General features: G+C 38.5%; 2 protein-coding genes across 4 annotated transcripts in view; both read right to left on the bottom strand.

Moving 5' to 3' along the window:
* The window catches only part of LOC101850931 (transcription factor E4F1), a 12336-nt gene extending 9974 nt beyond the window's left edge, over positions 1-2362 (bottom strand). Inside the window, exon 1 of the mRNA XM_005091036.3 lies at positions 2244-2362. The gene's annotated coding sequence lies outside the window, so the exon portion shown is untranslated. The remainder of the gene's footprint in view (positions 1-2243) is intronic.
* A 5476-nt stretch (positions 2363-7838) lies between these two features.
* On the bottom strand, positions 7839-20910 carry LOC101851171 (microtubule-associated protein futsch; the record flags this gene model as incomplete). Of its 3 annotated transcripts, XM_035972899.1 has the most annotated exon segments (6): positions 7839-12350; positions 12387-15173; positions 16046-16162; positions 17135-17223; positions 20240-20254; positions 20812-20910. In XM_035972899.1, coding segments are annotated over 6 exon segments (4019 nt in total), but the record flags the coding sequence as incomplete, so codon positions are not given.
* Positions 20911-21859: the final 949 nt, after the last annotated feature.

Genomic DNA, 21859 nt, shown 5'->3' on the forward strand with positions numbered 1-21859 from the left:
TTAATCCGATTTAAATTTTAAAAATCTTGATTTAAATCAAAAAATCGATTTTTTAAATTTTTATTTAAAAAATATAAAAAATCACCAACCCTGCAGCTGAGCCACTACACTGCATGCTATCATTATCACTTGTTTCGCTGTGCTAATGTACTAATTGTTAAGTTTATCGCGTTTTAGGCTTTGTTTGTATTTGTTTGGTCGCTTATCATTTTTGAATGGCTCATTCTATCAGATTTAAGAAAATATGGTTTTATGAGCCGAAATGGTCATTTTTCAGAAGAAAAACTTAAATTTTCCATCGAAAAAGGTCAACGTATGCCTTTTAGGGCCTGCGCACTTCGCGGTCGAAGTAGGTCAGCATAGGGCCTGCGCGCTTCCGTGGTAGCCTGGCTCACGCCCTTTATATTATAGGGCCTGTGCGCTTTCCAGGGTATAAAAGTCCTTATTCTCCATCTCAAATTGGTGGTGTTGAGAAGTCCCTCCTTTGTATGCAAATCAAAGCAAATTTAAATTACTCTGTAAAATTTCAACAATGAACGATCTTTCGTTAAAAACAATTGAAAAATAAAATTCATTTCATACAATGAATCAATCATTAAGTTACTCTTTTTGAGAGTGTCAGTGATAACTTCCATCATGCAGGCAGAGACCGAGCAATGTAAACTAGATTCTAGGTCTCTGATGCAGGGCACAGTCGAAGCCTGTGACAAATTGGCATGCTTCCTTCAAAACAAAACCATATAATATCTTTTATAGTATTATAGCCTATATTATATTTTTGTTGGCGCTTTTTCGGTAGTTCCCAATACACGTATTGTTATTTGCCGGTTTTGGCCCCAAGAGTAGGGGGGTTTCAGGGGAGCTTGCCCCCCCTGACCTAACAAAAATGCCCCCCTGAATTTTACCACAATTTAATGTTTTGCAGTTGTTAGGTTTGATATCTTAGCTTGCCGCAAATCAAACTTACAGAGATCTAGATGCAGATATCTAGGTCAGGCTCAAATAAGGGGGATGGGAACTACCGAAAAAGCACCTTTTTGTTTGCATCATGTAGATATAGATCTAGATCTAGATTTGTAGGCAAAAATCTAAACTTTTAATAAAAGGATGTGGCTATCCTCACCCGGGGTGAGAGAATAAAAATACGATCTACTTCTCACCCCAGGTGAGACTTGCCAGGGTTGGCTATTCTCAGCCAGTGTGAAACAAGACCTGTTTTTCCTCATTTCGGCTGTCTATCAGTGTGGATGATCAAATTGATAAAAGCCAAGAAAAAATTACGTTTTAGCACAAAAAAGTAAGCTGATTTGACTGTCTACAAAGATGCTATGGCTATTTCACTTTTCTAATTAAGCCGAACTACACGGGTCGCCATTTTGTTTTGCCCGAAAGTTCTCGCAAGATCTACTCCTCTCCCTTTTCTCTCTCTCTCTGTCTCTCTCTGAATACCGTGTATCGGTGTGGATGATCAAATTGACCAAAACAAAGTTGAAAAATGACGTTAAAACAAAAAAGTACATTAATTTGGTAGTCTACAAGAAAGATCATGCTACGGCTATTTAACTTTTCAAATCGAGCCGAACTACGCGGGTCGCCATTTTGTTTTGCCCGGAAGTTCTCGCGCTACTCCTTTCTCTCTTTCTCTCTCTCTCCACTGCCCACAGACAAAATTGCACGCTTTAAGGACAGTAAAAGTAAGTAGTAATTTTAAGTAGGCTAATGGAACGTTTGTTCACGGCAAAGAATTCTACAATTCTGTTTAAATCAAAGAGCAGAACTCTGTGGCTCAGGGTGAACGTTACACTGGTTGGCCTAGGCTATTTATACGGTGAGCGTACACTGGGTGAGAATAGTCAAAAGACTTGCCTACGCTATTCTCACCCGGGGGCCTGGGTGAGAATAGAGGTGGCCCATACAATCAATCAAGGCCAGTTAAGCCTTCAATTGTTAATGAGGATAACAATGCATTGTTAGATCATAACAGAAATGACAGGCACACAAGGAGAATGAATGTTAATGAAAAAAAGGAAGTAGCAGTAGGAGAAACGTATTCCCAACTGATTCTGAGTTTACACTGCTCTTTCCAAACTAGATCTGTCTTGGCCTCAGCCTCAGTGTCGGAAACTCACCGCCACCACACGCTTTAAAAAGGATGTAAAGAAGAAAGATATTGAAAACATTTTAATCACAACAGATCTAGTGTACAATCCAACCCCCATTTTAATAAAACAAGGTAATCATACCTTCTAACTAAACTCTCACTCATTCCTGGAACCTTCTGAACTCCACAGACACCAAAAAGGAAGGCACTTTCCGATGCCTGCCATCTTGAATCTATTTTCATTGCTGATTGATCTCCCTTGCGGAAGCGATGAAATTTTTTTAAGGCCTACATTATCTTTTTTGTTTGTTTTTAGGCTAGATTATGAAATTTATCATTGAACGAAAAATGATTAGATTATTATTAGAAAATTAGAATAGGCAACCGATAATTTTCGACTCGACTGATGTATTTGTTTCGAAATTGTGTATTCATACGGGGTTGTACGTTGTTGACAAATATATCATATTTATACATGTCAGTCGCTCAAGACGGAGTCCTTCCTTCAGACTAATAAATAATAGGCCTATTACTATTAACTAGAGTATCGTACCGATATTTTTTTTATCTCGTAAGAACAACTCACTTCTTGCAAAGATTCGGGCCCCTCTTTACATAAACTGTAGGATTGGGGGGAGGGGGGGGGGCATTCGAAAAAAAATAGGTCCATGTATTTGAGATAGTGTCTAGTATATCTCTGTATTGTTATCTGGACAACATTATAATTAGGCCTATACAAAGGCCTGGCTTTCGAAGCAGCCCGCCTCCGAAATAATCAGTGAGTTGATGTGTGTGAATGACTTTATCTTCATTTCATAGACTATTGTCAATTCTGTCCTAAAATTCAGAACTATTATTTTGAGTTATAGCTTTAAAATTGCCTTAGCCTATGAAGAAAACAAGATGAGCGTAGGCCAGCAATAGTCGACACGGGCCGAAAAAAAAAAATGCACTACCATGTATGACATAGTGTATCGCAAAGAAAAAAAGGTGCCCCTTCAAACAGCAAAAAAGGGCTCTCTCCAAACGACAATAAGAAGTGCCCTTGGATGCAATACAAAGAGGCTCCCTAGGCTAGCGGGTCTCTAGACGCAAAAGAGACATGCCTCCCAGTCGGCGTAACGTCCCAAAGAAAAAGAGGGGCCGAGCCCTTAAAAAGAGGTTGTCTTTGTTTACAAAGTCGTTATTTTGTTTTTGTTGTGTGTGGGCCGAAGGACATTCTATAGTTCTTTCACTTTCTCGAGTCCACATTTGATGCGCCACATCTCATGGGTTTTTTTTGTTGTTGTTGTTGTTTGTTTTTTTTGTTGTTTTTTTTTGGTTTTTTGTTTTAGTGAGGTTTTGCGGTGCTCGCAACTGCATACACGGTCATACCAGCTCCAAGGGGTGGGTGTCAACAGAGAAGCCCAAACGGGGAATCAGGCTTACTCTGATCACCTCTCTTGCCTCAACCGCACACAGTCTGCTTCGACTATCAAGGCACTCAGGAAATAACAGTTCACAAGAGAGTGACAAACAAACAAAACGGAGTAGAAGAAAATGACCATTGTAAGGATGAGGGAAAGAAAAAGCATCAGTTCCCCCTATGTTGTACTGACACAGTAATTGAGCATGAAATTGAAAATCAGCTCATTTACAGTTCTACTGTGCATAAGAACATGTTAATATCTCCCCTTTGGGAATGGCTTAAAGACACTTCAGTCTGCAGCACTGCCCTGGGGTTGGAATTCGTCCATGGGTTTTAAATGCTATTGACCTTCAGGGAATTTTGTTAGCTTTGTGAAAATCGAAGCCGTTATTGTTTTTCTCTTTTTTATTGAAAAAAAAAAGCCCAAACCCAACAAGACACAGTGCAGTAACGAATTTCCGTTACTTAAGCTTGTTCACGTTTGTGTGTCTGTGTAAAGTTCGAGCTTTCTTCCAATGCGCATGAAACGTTGAATGGCACTCTTGTAGGCCAGCGACCAAACACATATACAGGCTATAGAATCTTTTATTTTTTAACATCTTGATCCAGCAATGAACATTTCTCTGTTGGGGCCTTATATTAAACATATTGCCCTAATTGGGTGCATACACAAGACCACTACAACAAAATATTTACAGTAACATAGCCTACAAAAATTGCTCTTGTTGATTGTCAGGCAGCAATTTCAGTCGGATTGTTCATGTTCGTCTGTCCGCGTAAAAAAAAAAACCCAACATATTTATATATATATTCTTGTTCATATATTGATTTTACAATACGCATTAAACTTTGCATGCCATTCATGTGAGCCAGCGACCGAATAAAAGCATTTTTTTAAAAAGCAAACAAACACAATCTTGAAGTACTCATTCGTCTGAGGGACTGAGGTTCATATTATAGGCATGAGTATGGTGATGAAAATAATATGTCAACTCCTTTCTTTATGTTAAGGTGTATACTGTAAATCCCATATTATATTAGTACCAGTACGTACTGCCTAAACTAACACCAAAGACAAGTGTCGGTATCTTAGTTTGCAGTAACCTTCATTATCGGGCGTTTAGGTTCTGATGGTCATCTAGCTATTAGACCCACATGCAAAGACACGAGAAGAGTACCGGTACTCGAAAGTGGAGCTATTTGTTTTTATCATGTTTTAACCGCGGTCAAACGAAAGTGAACAAGTTCCGTGCCCGCATTTTCTCCGTTCTGCAAGCTTTTTTTTTTTTTTTTTTTTTCGTACTGTCGAGCCCCAAAAATGTATGAAATACATTAAAATGGCAAGGATAAACTAAAAAGTGGGGTAAAAAATTCGTGGCGCAACTTATCCTTAAATATCTCTTAAACGGATGAATCATCGTCACTCCAACTTTGCACAGCAGTTTGTATTAAGTTGTCTTAACTTAACACACTTTACCACAACAATTGAGGCTAGATTTAAAACCTTTTTCTTCATAAATTTATATAAAATACTATAAATCTCCGTCAGGCGGAAAATGGGATTGTTCACAGCACTTTAACCTGCTTCTTGCACACATTTTGTATACGCATTTATGGCCTACATGTACGTCACAGCTCACCAATGACACTTTTCAGTGGCAAAACCTGTTAAAAGAAATTAATTTTATAGTAAACACATTTTTTGCTCTAAAGGTTCTCAAAACATGTGTTAAATGAGCATACCGTCGCGATTAGAAAACAACGACAGGCTTGCTTTTAAAAGCGATATTGCGAGAGCTGTAAACACTTTAACTTTAAAAGCTGGAGAAACCATCGACTTGGATATTTTATTAGTATTTATTAAGGAAATTTTCTAGAATACAGAGTAGAGGTGTTTGGAAAAAATAGTCATCAGTTAAGACAAATTGATGTAAGTCATTGTGCAAACGTTGGAGAATCTATGTTCGATAGTTAAGAAGATATTTGACAATAGGTTACGCTACGAATTTTTGACCGCACTAACTTTTAAAAAACTTTCATATAAAGAAAACCTTATTGAAAATCTGGGTATGAACAATGTAGTTATAATATTATTTCTTTTTCAAAAGTTGTGCGTCTGCAAGCGTTGTGAAAGAGTTAAGACATGGAAATCCTAAGGACAGCAAAAATATTAAGACTCAATGCAAACAGTGGGGTGCGCGTTACACTTGTAAGTGTCAACTCTGTAATGTTTTATTAGCATTTTGCTGTAAACTGTAAATCCCCCCCTTTTTTTTGGGGGGTACCCGCGTAAGGTTAACATGCAGGCTTAAAAAAAAATTATAAAGAAAAGAAAATGAGAATAGGAACTGAAAGGGCTATGTAATAGGACTAGATCTAGTACCAAACAGGCGAATGTTGTTTCCGAACACGTAGACATAGTATCATTCATGAGCACCCAAGAGTAGTTTGTCATCAGCTATGTACCAATATTGTAGTATTCTAGACTGTATATTCGGATGCGATTCCTGTTCGCTGTGGAGTGCACAATTTGACTCAGTCTGGAACCATGCGAAGGGCAAAAGGGTTGGGGGGGGGTGATGTTGTGCGCACTCAACTCTGTAATATTATAGTGATGCTGTACCGGTGTTTTGCCCTTGATTCGGGTGCCCACGGTGCGCACGCCTTGCTGGAAAACATTTATAGAGAGCCAAGAACAACGGCCATGAGAGTGCACGATCTAGGATATATTTCAATTCAAGTCTCTATGATTACATTAGACTATGTCACCATTGGAAAAGGTGCACGCAATGGGTCCATTATAGCCTCTCTGGTATCGAAGAATCACATATCCCCAGAATTTCCCCCAAGATAAAATTGACCGACTAAGAAAAAATCCTTTATTTGAACCGGGTTGGAGGGGGGGGGGCAACGTTTGCAACATGCACTATTGTTCCCGTTAATTAGAACACACCAACGAGACAGGCAGTACCCATGCCGGACACCAAAAGAAGAGATGTCCCCAAACATGTATGTGATCGCCTGCATGAGCGCTCATTCGACCCAGGGTTTGAAAGTACAATCAGGTGCAATAAAGAAGTAAAACTGATCAGTAATATCAGTGGTGCCATCCAACTCAAGGATCTAGCTAGATATACCCCCACTTGGTCATGTTGTATTAGTCCTCGTGGTTGTTTTTTTTGTATGCAGTGCCTGAAGCAATGGTGTCAAACTCAGTCGTCAGGGGGGCAAACTCAAATTACAATTAAGGTTTGGGGGGCCAAACTGGATAAACGATATGATTGAGCAGTGGAAAACAAAACATTTTTAAAACAATGATATAATTTTTTTTTTAAAACGCCCTACGCTCAAACAAAAACAAGCCAATGCATATCTGGTACCAATTTTCGCTTTTATGCCAATTTGCCAGAGCTGGATGTTTGGCATCTTTTCTTGGCAATAATATTATATTATACTGTTCGGAGCAAGATTTTCTGAGTTGAGATTCTCAAGATGGACTACCTAAATTTCTCTCTTGGGCCGGATATAAATCAAATTTTCGCTGGCCTGCCGAAACATGTAGTTTGACACATAAAATTGTGGCCAATATAATGTCAACTGGTAGGCACCAAACGCAAGGAAAATAAGAAGGGGTTGGGGAGTATAGCTGTATCTCTCCCTCTCCTCTCTGTCTAAAAAAAGTGAGTTATTTATTTAGCGTAAAGAGAAGCACAACAACACAATCGCTCATTAGGTACACTTGAGAAAAAGCAGGATAGGGAAGAACAACAGAGGCAATGAACAGAACAAGGACAATGGATCCCACTCTTCAGCCACCAGCTGCGTAGTTTATCAGGCTGGGCCAACAAAACATCAGTCTCATAGAAAACCCCCCCAGAGCACAACCTTACAAATTGCTTCATTAAAAATCCAGCTAAAAACCTGCAGGGACTTTGGTACATTGACAGCACTAGTACAGAGGTTAGATCTCTTTCCAGTCAGGACTACATATTGTTAACGGAGACTTGGAGAATCTAATAATAAGATATATGGATGTATTGTTACATGACAATAAGAGAAATACAATTTTCCAGGATCACTTGCAGCTGATCAAATATCATCTCTCACAGCAAAAAAAATGCTCTGAATTGATTTCTGAAAAACTTATTTGTGCAAGGGACATTCAAAAGTCTTTTACTAGTCTCAACTTTTCAGGCTGAGGAAAATTCGAACAGGTATGGTCATCACTGACTCCTCCCAAAGACAATCTGAATCGTATCAAAGGTTTGTCAAACACAGTGTGAGTTTTAACAGTTTGATTAAAAGAGAGAATAAGCAAAAGAAATCATATAATTTTGCACATTGACTTTTATTGTTGACAAACGTTGCACAAAAACAATGCATCAAAAGCTTTACAAAAAAAAAAGTGTCCACAATAATCAATAAATAAGTTACTATAAAAATAAAAATTAAAACAGAACCATTAGATGTTATCACCATACTATGTAACAAACGAAAAAGACACTACAAATTATCAGCAATGCACAATTCAATCACATGGAAAGGCCTGATTGCAAGGAATGAAAAGAGAAGTCAAAAGAAGTGACAAGTCAGATGCGTTCATTGTGTGCAAAGCGATGAGAAATAAAGCAAACTGAGATGAAAAATGACTTGCGCACAGTTGAGTTTGACAAAACCATTGCTTTTTTCCATTGTTGAATTCATCAGAAATTTAACAAAGACAGTTAATTTAGTACCTTCATTTTTTTAAACGTCAATTTAATAGTAACCATTTAATAAGTTTTTCAGTGAAAGACAAAAAGATCAGATTTTATATGATAAATATAGATCACACAAGACAATTATCATGGCCTGATAAAAAATATATTCATTGTCACAGACGCAAAAGTTACAAGGCAAGGGATGACAAGGGGGTGCAAAAGTAATGGAAGCACAAATAGATGAATGGACTTATGAGAGGCATCTTCACCACATCCAAGAAAATGTAGTGTGTGCAGGAAGGAGGGGGGGGGTAGGAGTTGCAAACATGATACAAGTATATGGGGATCAAACAGCACTGCTTCGGGGAAATTTCAGTAACTGATTACCACAGACACCACATGATCTGACCTGTAAGTTAGCAAGATGAATAGTAGTTTGTTTGATGAAAGAAGTGAATGTCAGGATGAGATCCTTAAGATAGGAAACAACTGTTGTAAATGGACCACCAAAGTGGACTTGTTATGACGTAAAGTATTTAAAAGTTGGCAATGTTAACAATACTTGAATCCCTGACGGGACTAATGAGCCCCAAAAATGAATGTGCTTTTATTATTTATCAGCAAATGAAAAAAGTCAATCTTGTTTTCATCAATGGCAATAAGGAAAACAGTTGGAAATAATGCTCAATGAACATTCCACCTCAGAACAATGACATACTTTAACCAAATCATTCATCAACACTACAAAACATGAGAGGGAGTTGTCGATTTACCATGCACTTGCACGAATGCATAAACATACAGCAATACTGACTAAAATGGCGCAAGTAACATCTGAGCATGGTAAAAACAGGAAGGACTAGTCTAGAAGCATAGAATAGTTGTTTCTTTTTGTTTATAATGAAATTTCTGGCAGTTTTAGGCTTTAAAACCCAAAGCCTTCAAATCAATACAAAATTTACATTTCAAAAATCCATAAACAGGTGAAACAGGGTGGCTAAATGAAAGCAAAGTAAGTCAGCACCTTCGACTGCATCAGTACATCAAAGGAAAAAAAAATTACACAGCTATAGAGAAAGGCAACAACTGATCACAAAGTTTCCTTCAAACATTTCAAGAGCGCAGGATTGAGTCACAGGTTTATGAAACTGAAAATAAAATTGAGTCACACCAAATTTAAAGAAAGAAGCGAAAGGAAAGGTAACATTGGGACACCAGATAGCACTGGTGAAAAAACAAGAGCACAGCAGAGACACTTCAAGTACATATGTGTTCACACCACTGTGCCCTTAAGTAAATCATATTACTGTTAAACCATAAAAACACAGTTCACAGAAAATCTCTACTGATCTTTCTTTTTATCTCACATTAAATCATGTTAAGAGAGCATTCCCGCTATAAATGAAAAAGAATGCTCTCATAGATATAAACAAAACTACAAACATGAGTAGATTGTGCAAGGGTTATCAAAACTTTAAACCAACAAAAATAAAAACTAATACAACCCCAAAAAAGTGATCTCACTTGAGGGACATGAAATCAAAACTACACCATACCACAACAATCTCAGCTACTGCTATGTGGTATTTAAGAGCACACATCCTTTTAAGTTGGCCTCATAACATCATAAACAGCTTTTATTCAATATTTAAGGCCTAAGGAGTAAAAACTGTCAAAACAAAGAACCAAATGGTCTTTCAATAAGCACCACATCTAACCATAATGGCACTGGAATCACCTCCTCTTTCTCCACTACTATGTATATCAGTCATGAACAAGAAGTAGATGCTGCACAGTGAAATCTAATTTCCATCCAGATAAAGTAACTACGCATAAACTAGGTCATGACAAAGTGCTTCACCATCCGAAAAGAATTACACATCTAGAAAAATGTATATCGTATTCAGACATTTCAAATCAATATTGACGATTTATAATGAAAAAACTATTCTTTCTCTGCTAGCTTCACACACTACAGCAGTCACATTCCTTCCTACAATAGAATTTTGTTATTCAAGAAAACAAGAGCATAATGAAACCCCCAAAAAAGAATAAAAATTCTGCGTGCTCTTACTTTAAAAATCCATACTTTGCTTAAGTAAACATCAGATCTTGACAACTGAAATATCAAGTACAAAAGAAAGTACCTTTGAAATGAAGAAAATATTCCAGAACACTTTTAGCACAGAGATAATTATCAATTGCAAGATTTATGAAACACATTAAATGAATTTGAAAATGAGAAAAAAACATTCGTGGCCTTTTTATCTTTCAAACTGGCTGAAAGTCTACTAAGAATGTCTAAAAATCAATATTCCTATTTTCTCAAAGAATGTAGCTCAGTTACTCTTTCAAAATCCAGTTACACTTGACTATTCATTTAATGGTATGATCAAATGGTATTGACACTTTATCAAATATTTGTTGATGTTTACTCACTGGAAAGCAATTCAACCTGCATAATTAACTGTACTTTTTTTTCCTACCCAACATGACACGATGAAGAAGATCCCAAATGATATGTGCAAATGAATATTATGTTTGGAATGGAAAGTGAGATAGCCAAGAAAAAGAGGGGAGAAGTTATGGGTATATTTGTCTGTGTGTGTACGTGTATGTTTGAGAGAGAGGGACATGGGAGAGAAGAAGATAAAAAAACCAAGTGACTATGCAAAGGTAAAAAAAAGATTATGCTAAACTCTTTTGATATACTTGCTACAGAGCAGCTGCACAGTACTTTCAACTGCAATGACAGCTTTGTGCTTCAACCAAAACAATCTTGAAGTCAACAATATATTTATATAATATTGTTTTTATACAACAAAAGTCAACACATTTATCAGTTGATGTCTTCTCATGCTTATCCCTGTCCTTATTGCAAATCCAACAAAAGCTCTTTCAAACTTTACGAAAGTAAGAATGAAAAAAATTAAAACTCAATAGACATTAGCAATGCAAGAGAGAGAAAAAAATATACAAGTCAGAATACTCATTCAAAACTTTAAAAATCTAAACAAACACAGCTATATATATTACTACTGACCTTGGAAAAGCAGGTGCTTTTTCAAATTAGTATTATCAGTTATCTGGACAAAGACAAGACCATTACAAAAGACATTGCTGTAGGCTTTCGAGGGTTTAAGCAAAAAGCATTGGTCTCCTTTGAAAATTTTGTGCAGTTATATTAACTTTGCAAATGACAACAGCACATGTTCCTCCCTTTTGTAGTTTACACTTCTAATCTGTACGCCGGGAGGCTGGTCTCAAGATCCTGAAGTTGAATGGTGCAACGACTAACAGCAGGAGTCAAATCAATGCGCAACTCCTGAAGTTTTTCCTTATTGAGACCTACCCAGTGGCGAAGGGTCTCATTGTCATAGGTTGGAATGAGAGTGACCTCTAAATCCTTCTGTTCCCATGTTGCTTTGGCTTCCATCAAAGAGTCAAGAACTTGCAGATTTGGAGAGAGAGCACTCAGTACATAATACCTAGCTCTAACCCTCTTGAAGAACTCTACATCACTGTAGGATGGGTCTCCATGGTTAGGGATGTAAGTCAGATCCATGTAGAAAGCAGTCATTGGAGGCAGGGGAGGAACTTTAGCACTCTGAGGAGAGGATCTGCTGGAACCTGCTCGTCTAGCTCCGGACATAGGACGACCAGTGGCACCAGCTCTTGTTGGTGCTGTGGCTGGCCTCTTTTTGGCATCAGTGGTTGCAGTGCCATTACGAGCGGTGCGCGATTTTGCATCTCCTGGCTTACTAGCGGCAGAGGCTGGCCGTCTATCTGTACTGGCTCCTTTCTGCGGAGATGTTGGGGGTGGAGATGGGAGTCCCATGGGTTTACCCCACTGTGCAACTGGGTCGAAAGAAGCACCCTCCTCTTGTAGCTCATTGTCACTATCTTCAGCATATGGTTTGCTCTGGGGTTCTGTGTTACTCTCTCCTTGAACGCCAGAGAAAGGGTTAACATTCTCAACAGTTTTGCCGCTTTGGTCAGCCATTGAATCCATAACAGCAAAATGATCTGACTTATCTTGCTCTGTTCCATTAACGTTTGGAGGGATAGTTTCATCAATATCTTTGTCATCGTCTGGAGTCCCCCCATCAATGGAATCTGTGTCCTCCCTCTCTCCATCATCTAATTGTTTCTCTACTCCTTCACCAGGGCTTTCTTCAATGGACTCAACGGTCTTCTGTTCTTCCGTGTTTTCATTTTGAATTACTTCCATTTCAGGGCTTGAGTCCCTGTCAAAAGCAGCAGGCACCGAAGAATCATTTTCTTCACATACATCTTTATCTGTATCTTCTTCAATTCCTTCATCAGAATTTGGATTAGCATCTTCTTCAACATCTTCAAATTGCCGTTCAGCAGACAGTCTACAGTCACTGGCAACTTCCTCTTCTTCCATGTCCTTCTCTTGATCATTGTCTTCCTTCTCCTTCACCTCTTCTTTCTCTACAACCTGTTCACAGAACTGCTGTTGGGCAACATTCTGCCTAACCTCCTCTTCTACTTCATTGTCAAAGCCATTGACTTCCTCTTCCAATTCGTCATCATCATCATATATTCCCAGGTCTCTGAGAGCTTGTTTGTCAGCCGTTGTGCTGGCTTGTATGTCTTTTGATACTTCTCCTTCCTCTTCGGGCTCTTCCTCCTCTTGAATACCAGCCATGGCCCTAGAAGACTCGTCTATTCCATACTGAATTTTTTGTTCCATTGCAGCAACACCCCCATTTGTATCTGCATCATCATTGCTGAATACCGGAGTCTCAAATGTTTTCGGAGCCTCCACAGCAACAGGGTAATCATTAAAGTCTGGCTGTTCTTCTGCTGCTGGCTCTGGGGATGGGGGGATATCTTCTGCTGGATCTTCAAATGATTTCACTGCTGTATTTTCTGCAATGTCTGCTTCAAATTCTTGTAGTTCTTCTTCGGCTTTGTTGAATTCTGAAAGTTCTTGCTCATCAGACTCGATCTTGGAACTATAATCTGGCATGATATCAGAGTCTTGACTTGGTGACTCCATGATGACTGGGGGCTCAGGAAGAGCTTGTGGCCTCACTTCCTCCTCTTCATTATCTCCATTCGTGTACACTGGACTCTGTGCATCCACTTGATTATCCTTTTGTTCATCAGCATCATATATGCCTAGGCTTTCCAGCTTCTGTCTGTCAGCAGACATGGTCATAGATGCATTCATAGCATCGACAGAAGAGGACAACAAGTTGGAGTTTGTCTCAGAAGGCTGTGTTTTCTCACTGGCAGTGTTATCAACAGTCTGCAATGCCTCAATCTGATCCTGCTGGGCTCCCTGAGCCTGGTCTGACTCTGGCTTCAGTTCTGGCTTGTCCATATTATTTCCAACTGGAGCTGGCTCAGTAGCAGGAGTGTCCACCAGGGAGCTAGGAACTGGAGCTGCAGAAACCTCTTCATTCTTCACCTCCGCCGGAGGAGCTGGCTTCTCTTCTGGCTTACTCTTCTCAGGAGACTTGGCTTTGGTTGGAGATTTTGCTAGAACTGATTTTGGAGGTGAAGGAGACTTAGCAGGAGAAGTTCCTTTTGTAGGCGATGCAGACTTGGTAGGAGAGGGAGTCTTTCTGGGTGATGTTGCTTTACTTGGGCTCGACATTGTGCTTGACCTTGCAGATGCTGGTCTTGTATTTGTATCCTTCTCTTTGTCCTCTATTCTTGTCGGACGCTTCTTGACATCAGTAGGTCTTTTACCATTTTCTTCTTTAGCTCTTGTGGTAGCCTTTGTTGGTGACATTGCACCTAACCTGCTAGCGGTTCTTGATTCAGCCTTGCGGGGAGATTCCATCCTGCTTGCATTCATACTTCTTGTGGTCTCAGCACGAGAAGTCGCAGTTGTTCTGGCTGACCTTGTAGCTCCACTTCCAGGCCTGGCAGATCCGCCTGCCTTTTTCACGACAGCTGGTTTCAGCAGGTCCTTGGGTGTGCATGAAGCATGCTTCAAATATGCAAAGCTCTTCATCTTTTCCAACCCTTCAGCAATCTTGTGCTGTGGAGCATTTCCTGGAAAGAAAATCCTAACGATCTTCTCATTCGGATTATGGGGTCTCCACACCAACATGGTACACACAGACAGAGCATTCTGCAGGGGGAAAGGTCCACTGGACCCAAGATTTGAAGCTTTCTTATTCCAGAGTTGATAAAATTCTTTCATTTCCTTGCTGTCTGTAATAGGATTCAACATATACATGTCCAAAGACCCATGGCCCAGCTTATGGTACAGGTTGATTGGTTCTGCATTCTGGCTTGTAGCAGAACGAGAGCAAGGCTGAGGGCTGATACCCAGTTGCTTTGCCATGCGAGTCAGATTATTGGCTTCCTCAGCGAGGTTAATAAGTAGACTGCTCTTTTTTTCAGCATCTCCATCTCCATCCCCACAGGGGGCTGGGGCACTTGGCTTATCAATAGCATTGAAATACAAGTAGCCAATCTGAGGATGTATGTTCTCCAAACTTTTTCTCTGTAGAGCAGTGTTAATACCAAAAATATTATCTGGACCCAAATGAGTGAGTAGCATTGCATCAACTCTATCTAAATGCCTAGCAAAATCCCAGAAGCAAGCCCGTCTGTTGTACCCACCATTTACAAGGAGGTTAAACCCATTTATCCCAAATAATGCTGAATCACCCTGGCAACCAGGGAAGATGTACAGCGTTGGTCTGGTAAAGCCAATGTTACCAAACTGTTCAGAGGCCTGAAGCAGGTTTGTGACTGGTGTCTGAGTAACAAAACTGCCTACATAAGCAGTGAACTGTACCACACCGTGGATGTTGTGCAATTTTTCTGGAGGGTTGAGTTGGATCCGTAAATTGTTGGTGAAATCGGCTTTGCTGATACTTGTTCCCCAGTGGCTCTCAGCAGACGTATGGATGGTCAGGTTGGCTTCAATGTTTTGTTTCAGAGCATTCTCCACATCAGTGTTCTTGAAAACCTATAAGGAGGAGGGGGGGGGGGGAGACAAATTTGGGCATCATAATGAATAATTTTAACCAAAAAAAAAAAAAAAGAATCACGCCTTAAAAACAACCACACACAAATGAAGGAAAATTTACAGAGCATAGTAGCTGTTATGAACATACCAGATCCCAAACATGTGGATTGGTGAGTCCTCCGAGGGCTTTATTTTGTTTATGATAGTTGTTTACTGTCTTTTTTAACTTGTTCAGTCGACTGGATGTTAAGTAAGTAATGTGAATTTTGTTGCCACTTTCATGCCACCCCACAATTTATCTAGTTCTTTTGTTTGCCATGAACATCATAAATATTCCATCACTTCCTTTGTTTGGAATCAAGTTTCAAGTCAAATATTGAGGTACAAGTCACATTCAGAACACAAGAAATCAAATATCACTGGTCCATGGGATCCAAATGTATAATCCTATTAACTAAATAATTCCGCCACAAATACATTTATTTCCAGTTAACCGAAAAAGAAAAAACAGTCTGCAATAGACTGCTATAATAAATTGGAAAAGAGAGGCAATGGGCGGGAACTGAGCAAGTTTATGGTTTCTTTTCTGAAATACATCCGTCTTAATTTTCTCTGAAGATGGGACTTCCTCAGAATGGTAATTTCCACCAAATAGCACAAGATTGGATTTCTGGAACATAAAAGCACCCAAAACTCCCATAAAAATAAGTCTTACTCCATTTCAACTCCATCAAATAAATCAATCATAACATGTTTGTTTCAACAAGTTTATCCACTTTCCTTTAGCTTTAGTCTTTGATGAAAAGTACTCTTTTTAAAAAATCTTTCTTTTCTATGATGACTCTCTAGTAGTCAGATCATTTGACTCATACCTGGGCTAGGCTACTGAATGAAAAAGTGTCATCTTGAAGCACCCAGGCCCCAGTGCCTTGGAAAGCATGTCCAGCATAGAGCACATACTTGGTTGGGGAAGATGCAATCAAAAGTTTCTGAGGATAAAGAAAGAGAAAAAGAAAAAATGATAAGTTCTCACTGAAATACATGTACCTACATTATTTCCTTGGTTTAACCCTTTGAGCCCAGACCTTTTGAGGCTACCCTGCCCCTCTGCCTGATATTACTAATATTCATGTGATTGTCAGAATCACATTACATATCCTACTCATGGTAGTCATCGTTATTACTAGCATTTAATTGAGTAAGACCTTCAAAATAATCAGCCACGTCCTGTGCAGCAAATACGGTTTCCCGCACGCGATTTGTCCAAGGTGGACCAGTTTGGGGATTGTGTCGAGGACTAAGAGGGTTAAAAGAGGCCCAATAATAATAGAATGGTCAAGGAACTAAAAACCAGTATATCTAAGTTTACTTTTTACAGATAAGCCGAGTCCATATAAGTATTACAGAAATACACAAGCTCCTACATTTATCAATACGTATACATTTTTGCTTAGACAACTGAAATTATTAAAACTTCTTTAGAGTGCACTCTTGACATTAAGAATTACACATGAAGTTCACAGGACATGGTATGACCTGAAAGGCCAAACAGAACAATAACGTAGCTTACTTAAGACTATTCATAAATGGTCAGAACTGCGAACAGTCTTTAATAATCAAACAAAATAAATTTCTATTTCTTCCAACATGTCAACTCAACTGAGAAATTTCTCATTTTGCTTTGGCATTGGTTGAGCTTCATTTTGAGAATGTCATATAGCATAGCACGAGAGGAAGTTGATAGCAGAATTTTGGGAGGTTTCCACTTTATTATAGAGAACTTGAAAGGCTTTGAGTAGATTGCTTGTTTGAATTGTTTTTATTAATGTGGGTATTCAGGAATCGAACTCAGGTCTAAAAAAATGTGACAGCAAAGTGCCTAACAGGATCACCAGAAGTTGGTTTGCCGACTGTATCGATAATAGTGTATCTTGACACTGATATGGGTTTCTCCTTCATACCTTTAGAGAGTTTTTCACAGACTGAGCGAGAGGATTGATCAAAATTTCCACGGAGAGATTCTCAGACTGGTGCTGTATCAATCGCTCACCTAAAGGACAAGATAAAAAAATCATTTTAAGAATTGTTGACACAGTAGACTTTCTTACCTAAACAAGTAAACATTTTTCAAAAAGGTGGGAATATACATGTTCATAATGTTTTTAAAAAAGACAGCATCGCATGGCAAACTGATGAGGATAAATTGAATGATGTTGACAACCTTTGTTACCACTAGGAACAGACATAAGAACAATTTCCCAAATAAAATGGCATTTAATACCAGACTTTGCCTTTCGAAAAATGAGGGAGAAGAAGAACGATATGGCACCATTCATAAGAAAAAGTACGAATTTCGTAAGCAGCTTAAACCTTTCAGAAATATCTCCATAATAGTTCCAGAATTTTCTTTGACGTTGTAGTATAATTATGCTTTGCTCCTGCCATGATGGCATTGTTGTACAAAACAAAAGGTATGGAATTTCAACACAAAAAGACAACACACCAAGAAATGAGCATTTAAGCAAACACAAGACGATGAACTTCAAACTCATCACAGCAACTGCTTGCTGAAAAAAAAGACATCCATGTGATAGATCTAGAATGACATCTTTACACATACAGATAAGCCTTTACAAAAGGAGCAACAAATTTAAACACAAAGTAATAGAGCACTGAACCAATACACACACACACACATACACACACACACTCACAGACTAACACACGTGCACACACACACACACATTAAGGCACCCCAGAAATAATTAACCTGGGTTTTTTATCACTACATTGCTATCTAATTCACACCAATGTCATCTTCCTGATAAATAGATTATGCACACGAACGGTATCTACCATTTACATGCAAAAGTGCACAGCTGATCTTGCAGGTTTCAATATTAGTCAGGATTACAGAATCGCCTACTCGACATATACTTTTGATACAAAGTACACTTCAACATGGCTTTATTAAAAGAGTTATGAATACCTGTAAGTATAAGTCTTCATCGTAAACATATGTATTTAGAGAATATCTGTTTAAATATTTTAAAATTTGCCAATCCATCCATTAATCTGATAATATACTGCTTCTTTCTCATTCATGTACTGCATTTAAAGGGCTGTCAACAACAGATTCTTCAATCTCAAACCATAATTGATTCCTTAGCAGGCCTACACTGGTTATATTCTACTAGAGGAGCCATCCCTTCCCTTCCAAGAACAATACCCCAAGACAAACAAGATCTCATATTTTGTATTTTATTTTGTTTTAAGGCGCTCGCAACTGCATAAAGACCTCATATTTCACTTTGAACAAAAACTAGTACACACATTTAGACTTTACATAATATGTTTAGTTTTAGTTTTTGTAAGGTTTTACGGCGATTGCAACTGCATAAGGTCATATGAGCACCAAGGGGTGGATGTCTACAAAGAAGTCCAAACGGGGAATCAGGCTTATTCTGCTCACCTCTCTAGCATCAACAGCACAAAGTCTGCTTTGACTATTAAGGCACCCCGGAAATAGCAGTTCACAAAAGAGAGACAAACATACAAAAGGAGTAGAGGAAAAATGATAATAGTAAGGATGAGGAAAGAAAAAGCAGCAGTTCCCTCTATGTTGTTCCAGGACAGTATGAGCATTACATATAGATAAATCAGCCCATTTACAATTCTACTGTGCATAAGAACATGTTTATATCCCCCCTTTTGGAATGGTCTAAAGACACTTCAGTCAGTAGCACTATATGTGAAGCGTGCAGACAACATGAGTTACTTCTCAGATTTGAACCCTATGGAAATAGATACATCATGTTTATATGTGAAGTTTTTACAATTTATAAGTATGAAATAATAAAAGACAGGTTATAGTTAAAGAATATGTCATCAATAGAAAATCTACAAATTTGACCCTGACGTCGATTTTTGGCCAATATCTCCATTAATTGTGAATTGCGAGAAGTAACTCATTTTGTCAGCTCGCCTCACATATAAATAGGTTACATGTTTACTAAATAGAGACCCATTTTGATATCTATGACACTAGTGACACATCCATTAAAATGGTTTCTCACAGACTATATTAATATTATTGTCAATCGATGTGGTTGAGCAACATAAACAAAACTCAGGCCCTCATATTGAAGCTCATGCAAGAAATACAGGAATGAGTATTATCCTTTGTTATGATCAACGACAAGCTTGTTAATGTCCTTGTTACACTTTTCAGTCACTTAAAATCAGTACATAAAACTGCACTTTTTGTCATGCATTAAATAACTTATACCACAAGGAAGCTTTTAACAATTTTCATGAGTCACCAGTCCAGTCATATGAATCTGGAATCTTGACTTTGAAACAGCAAGAAACAAAGCACAGTCCACATATGAAACTGTTGACCTCATATCCACAGTGGGCACATAAAAAAATCAAGTATAAAACACCACAGTTAACTGAAACTGAGCTGCAAAAATCAGCTCAGCTGGATCTTTCTTTCATTCTGTTTAGAACAGCAGTCCACAAACATGTGAAATACTAATGGTACTGCATCTTTAAAAACAATAAATGCCCACTGCTGACAAAACTGCGATGAGATAGAACTTGCTCGTATTCAACTCCTTTCTGCATCAAATACAACGGTGACGCCAACAAAATAATACACAGCACATTCACAGTGACAGCAAGACATGACTTATGAATCTGCAGGTGTCGGTGCAACTATTACTATGTTATAGCTATCTCAACGACCACACACATACATAAGCTCTCATAAATACAAGAAACATATTTTGAAGATGATATGCAGTACAAAGCAATCAAACATACTGAGTTAACTGAACATAAAAAAGCTGGGTTAGTCGTGAACATTGCTCTCACAAAGACAAAAAAATGAGCTAAAAGTGTGACGCACAATTTATTTTTACATTGCAAACAATGCATAGGTTGTACAACAGAACAACAGGCATAAGATTTGAACACAAAGAATACAACTTAATTATACGCTTGCTGCTTGCAATGCATGCATTTAAAAAATAGACCAAAAAAAGGAGGCTTATGCCTACTACCTGGCTTCTTGCTGGCTAATAAAAAACAATGGAAAAATAAAGGAATTGAAAGAATTACAAAATTAAAAAGCTATAGCATCTTTAACAGACAGAAAACAGAAATAAATGTTTGAGCTCTCATCGTTTCACATCATTTTTTGGTGTAAAAGAAGAAATTAAGCTTTTTGCCAAATCCGTTGAAATATTAGCTTTTGCTGCACCTTATGCCAATATACGTGTACCTTTGTACCCTATCTGACTGTATGCTGACAACTTGTCGCACAAAAAGATTCGATGCCATAAATTTCTTTTTCTATAACTACATATGCTCTACATATCACAGTCCCTAATACGAATGAGGGAGATTCCCAATTGAAGATGGTACTAATTAAATGTAGAATGGCATACATGATGTAACACCTGTGTCTAAAAGTCAGTAACTTTTTATTCAAATAGTGAAGTTATGCTTATAATGGGATACAAATTATACACAACATTGAGTTAGCCTGTGTAATAATTATAAATGGGATAATTTTTGTTGTGTTGATCTTAAATCATGTACTTTCCAGTGATAAACTGTTCGATATACATACCATTGGCCCCTTCCTCCCCCAAGGATGCTCTGTTAGCAATTTGTGCCAGTTCATCGTTGATGTCAATACCAGTGTCCTCCACATCCCAGCAGCGGAATCCTGTAAAAAAAGAAAAAAAAGAAAAGCAAAACGTCAAAACATAGCATTCTTTACTTCAGTTATAGACATCATGATATCAAGTAGTAGTTTATGACGAATTAGCACAGAAACTGCAAAATTTAGTTGAAAATAGAGTAGTAAAATAGAACCACAAGTAGACAAAGCAGACAATGCAAGAGCAACTACCAACCTCTGGCTAAGATTCATAGACAAAACCACAGCAGAGGCCATTTAGCACAGGGCAAGGGGAAATAGATTGGCTGAAATTTTTTACCCCCCTCCCCCCCAAAAAAGAAACCCCCAACTAACACAAAAAACCCAACGCTTCATTTAAACAGCAGAACCCATCAGGTGCATCCCTCTCCTGTTTTAATTTTAGTGGAGGTTTTACGGCGCTCGCAACTGCATAGGGTCATATGAGCGCCAAGGGGTGGATGTCAACAGAGAAGTTCTTACAGGAAATAAGGCTTACTCTGTTTACCTCTTTAGCTTCAACAGGACAAAGTCTGCTTCGACTATTAAGGCACCCCAGAAATAGCGGGTCACAAGAGTGTGACAAACATACAAAAGAAGTAGAGGAAAATGACGATAGTAAGGATTAGGAAAGAAAAAGCAGCATGCTAGCAGTTACTTCTTGCAGTTCAGGCACAGTTATGAATATCACATTGACAAATCACCCCATTTAGATTTTCTACAGTGCATAAGAACATGTTAATGTCCCCCCTTTGGGAATAGCCTAAAGACACTTCAGTCAGTAGCACCGCCCCGAAGGGTAATCTCCCCCCCCCCTCCCAAGCACACGCACACACACACACACACAAACACACACTGAATTGCAACTGAGGAAGGATGTTCTGAATTCCAAATGTCAGAATAATTATGAATGACCCACTGTACTCCACTGCAACAGCTTGCACCTCTAATGTTCACTTCTGAGATTTCTATTTTT

This window comes from Aplysia californica, unplaced genomic scaffold, assembly GCF_000002075.1.
Source record: "Aplysia californica isolate F4 #8 unplaced genomic scaffold, AplCal3.0 scaffold00025, whole genome shotgun sequence".
NCBI lineage: Eukaryota > Metazoa > Mollusca > Gastropoda > Aplysiida > Aplysiidae > Aplysia > Aplysia californica.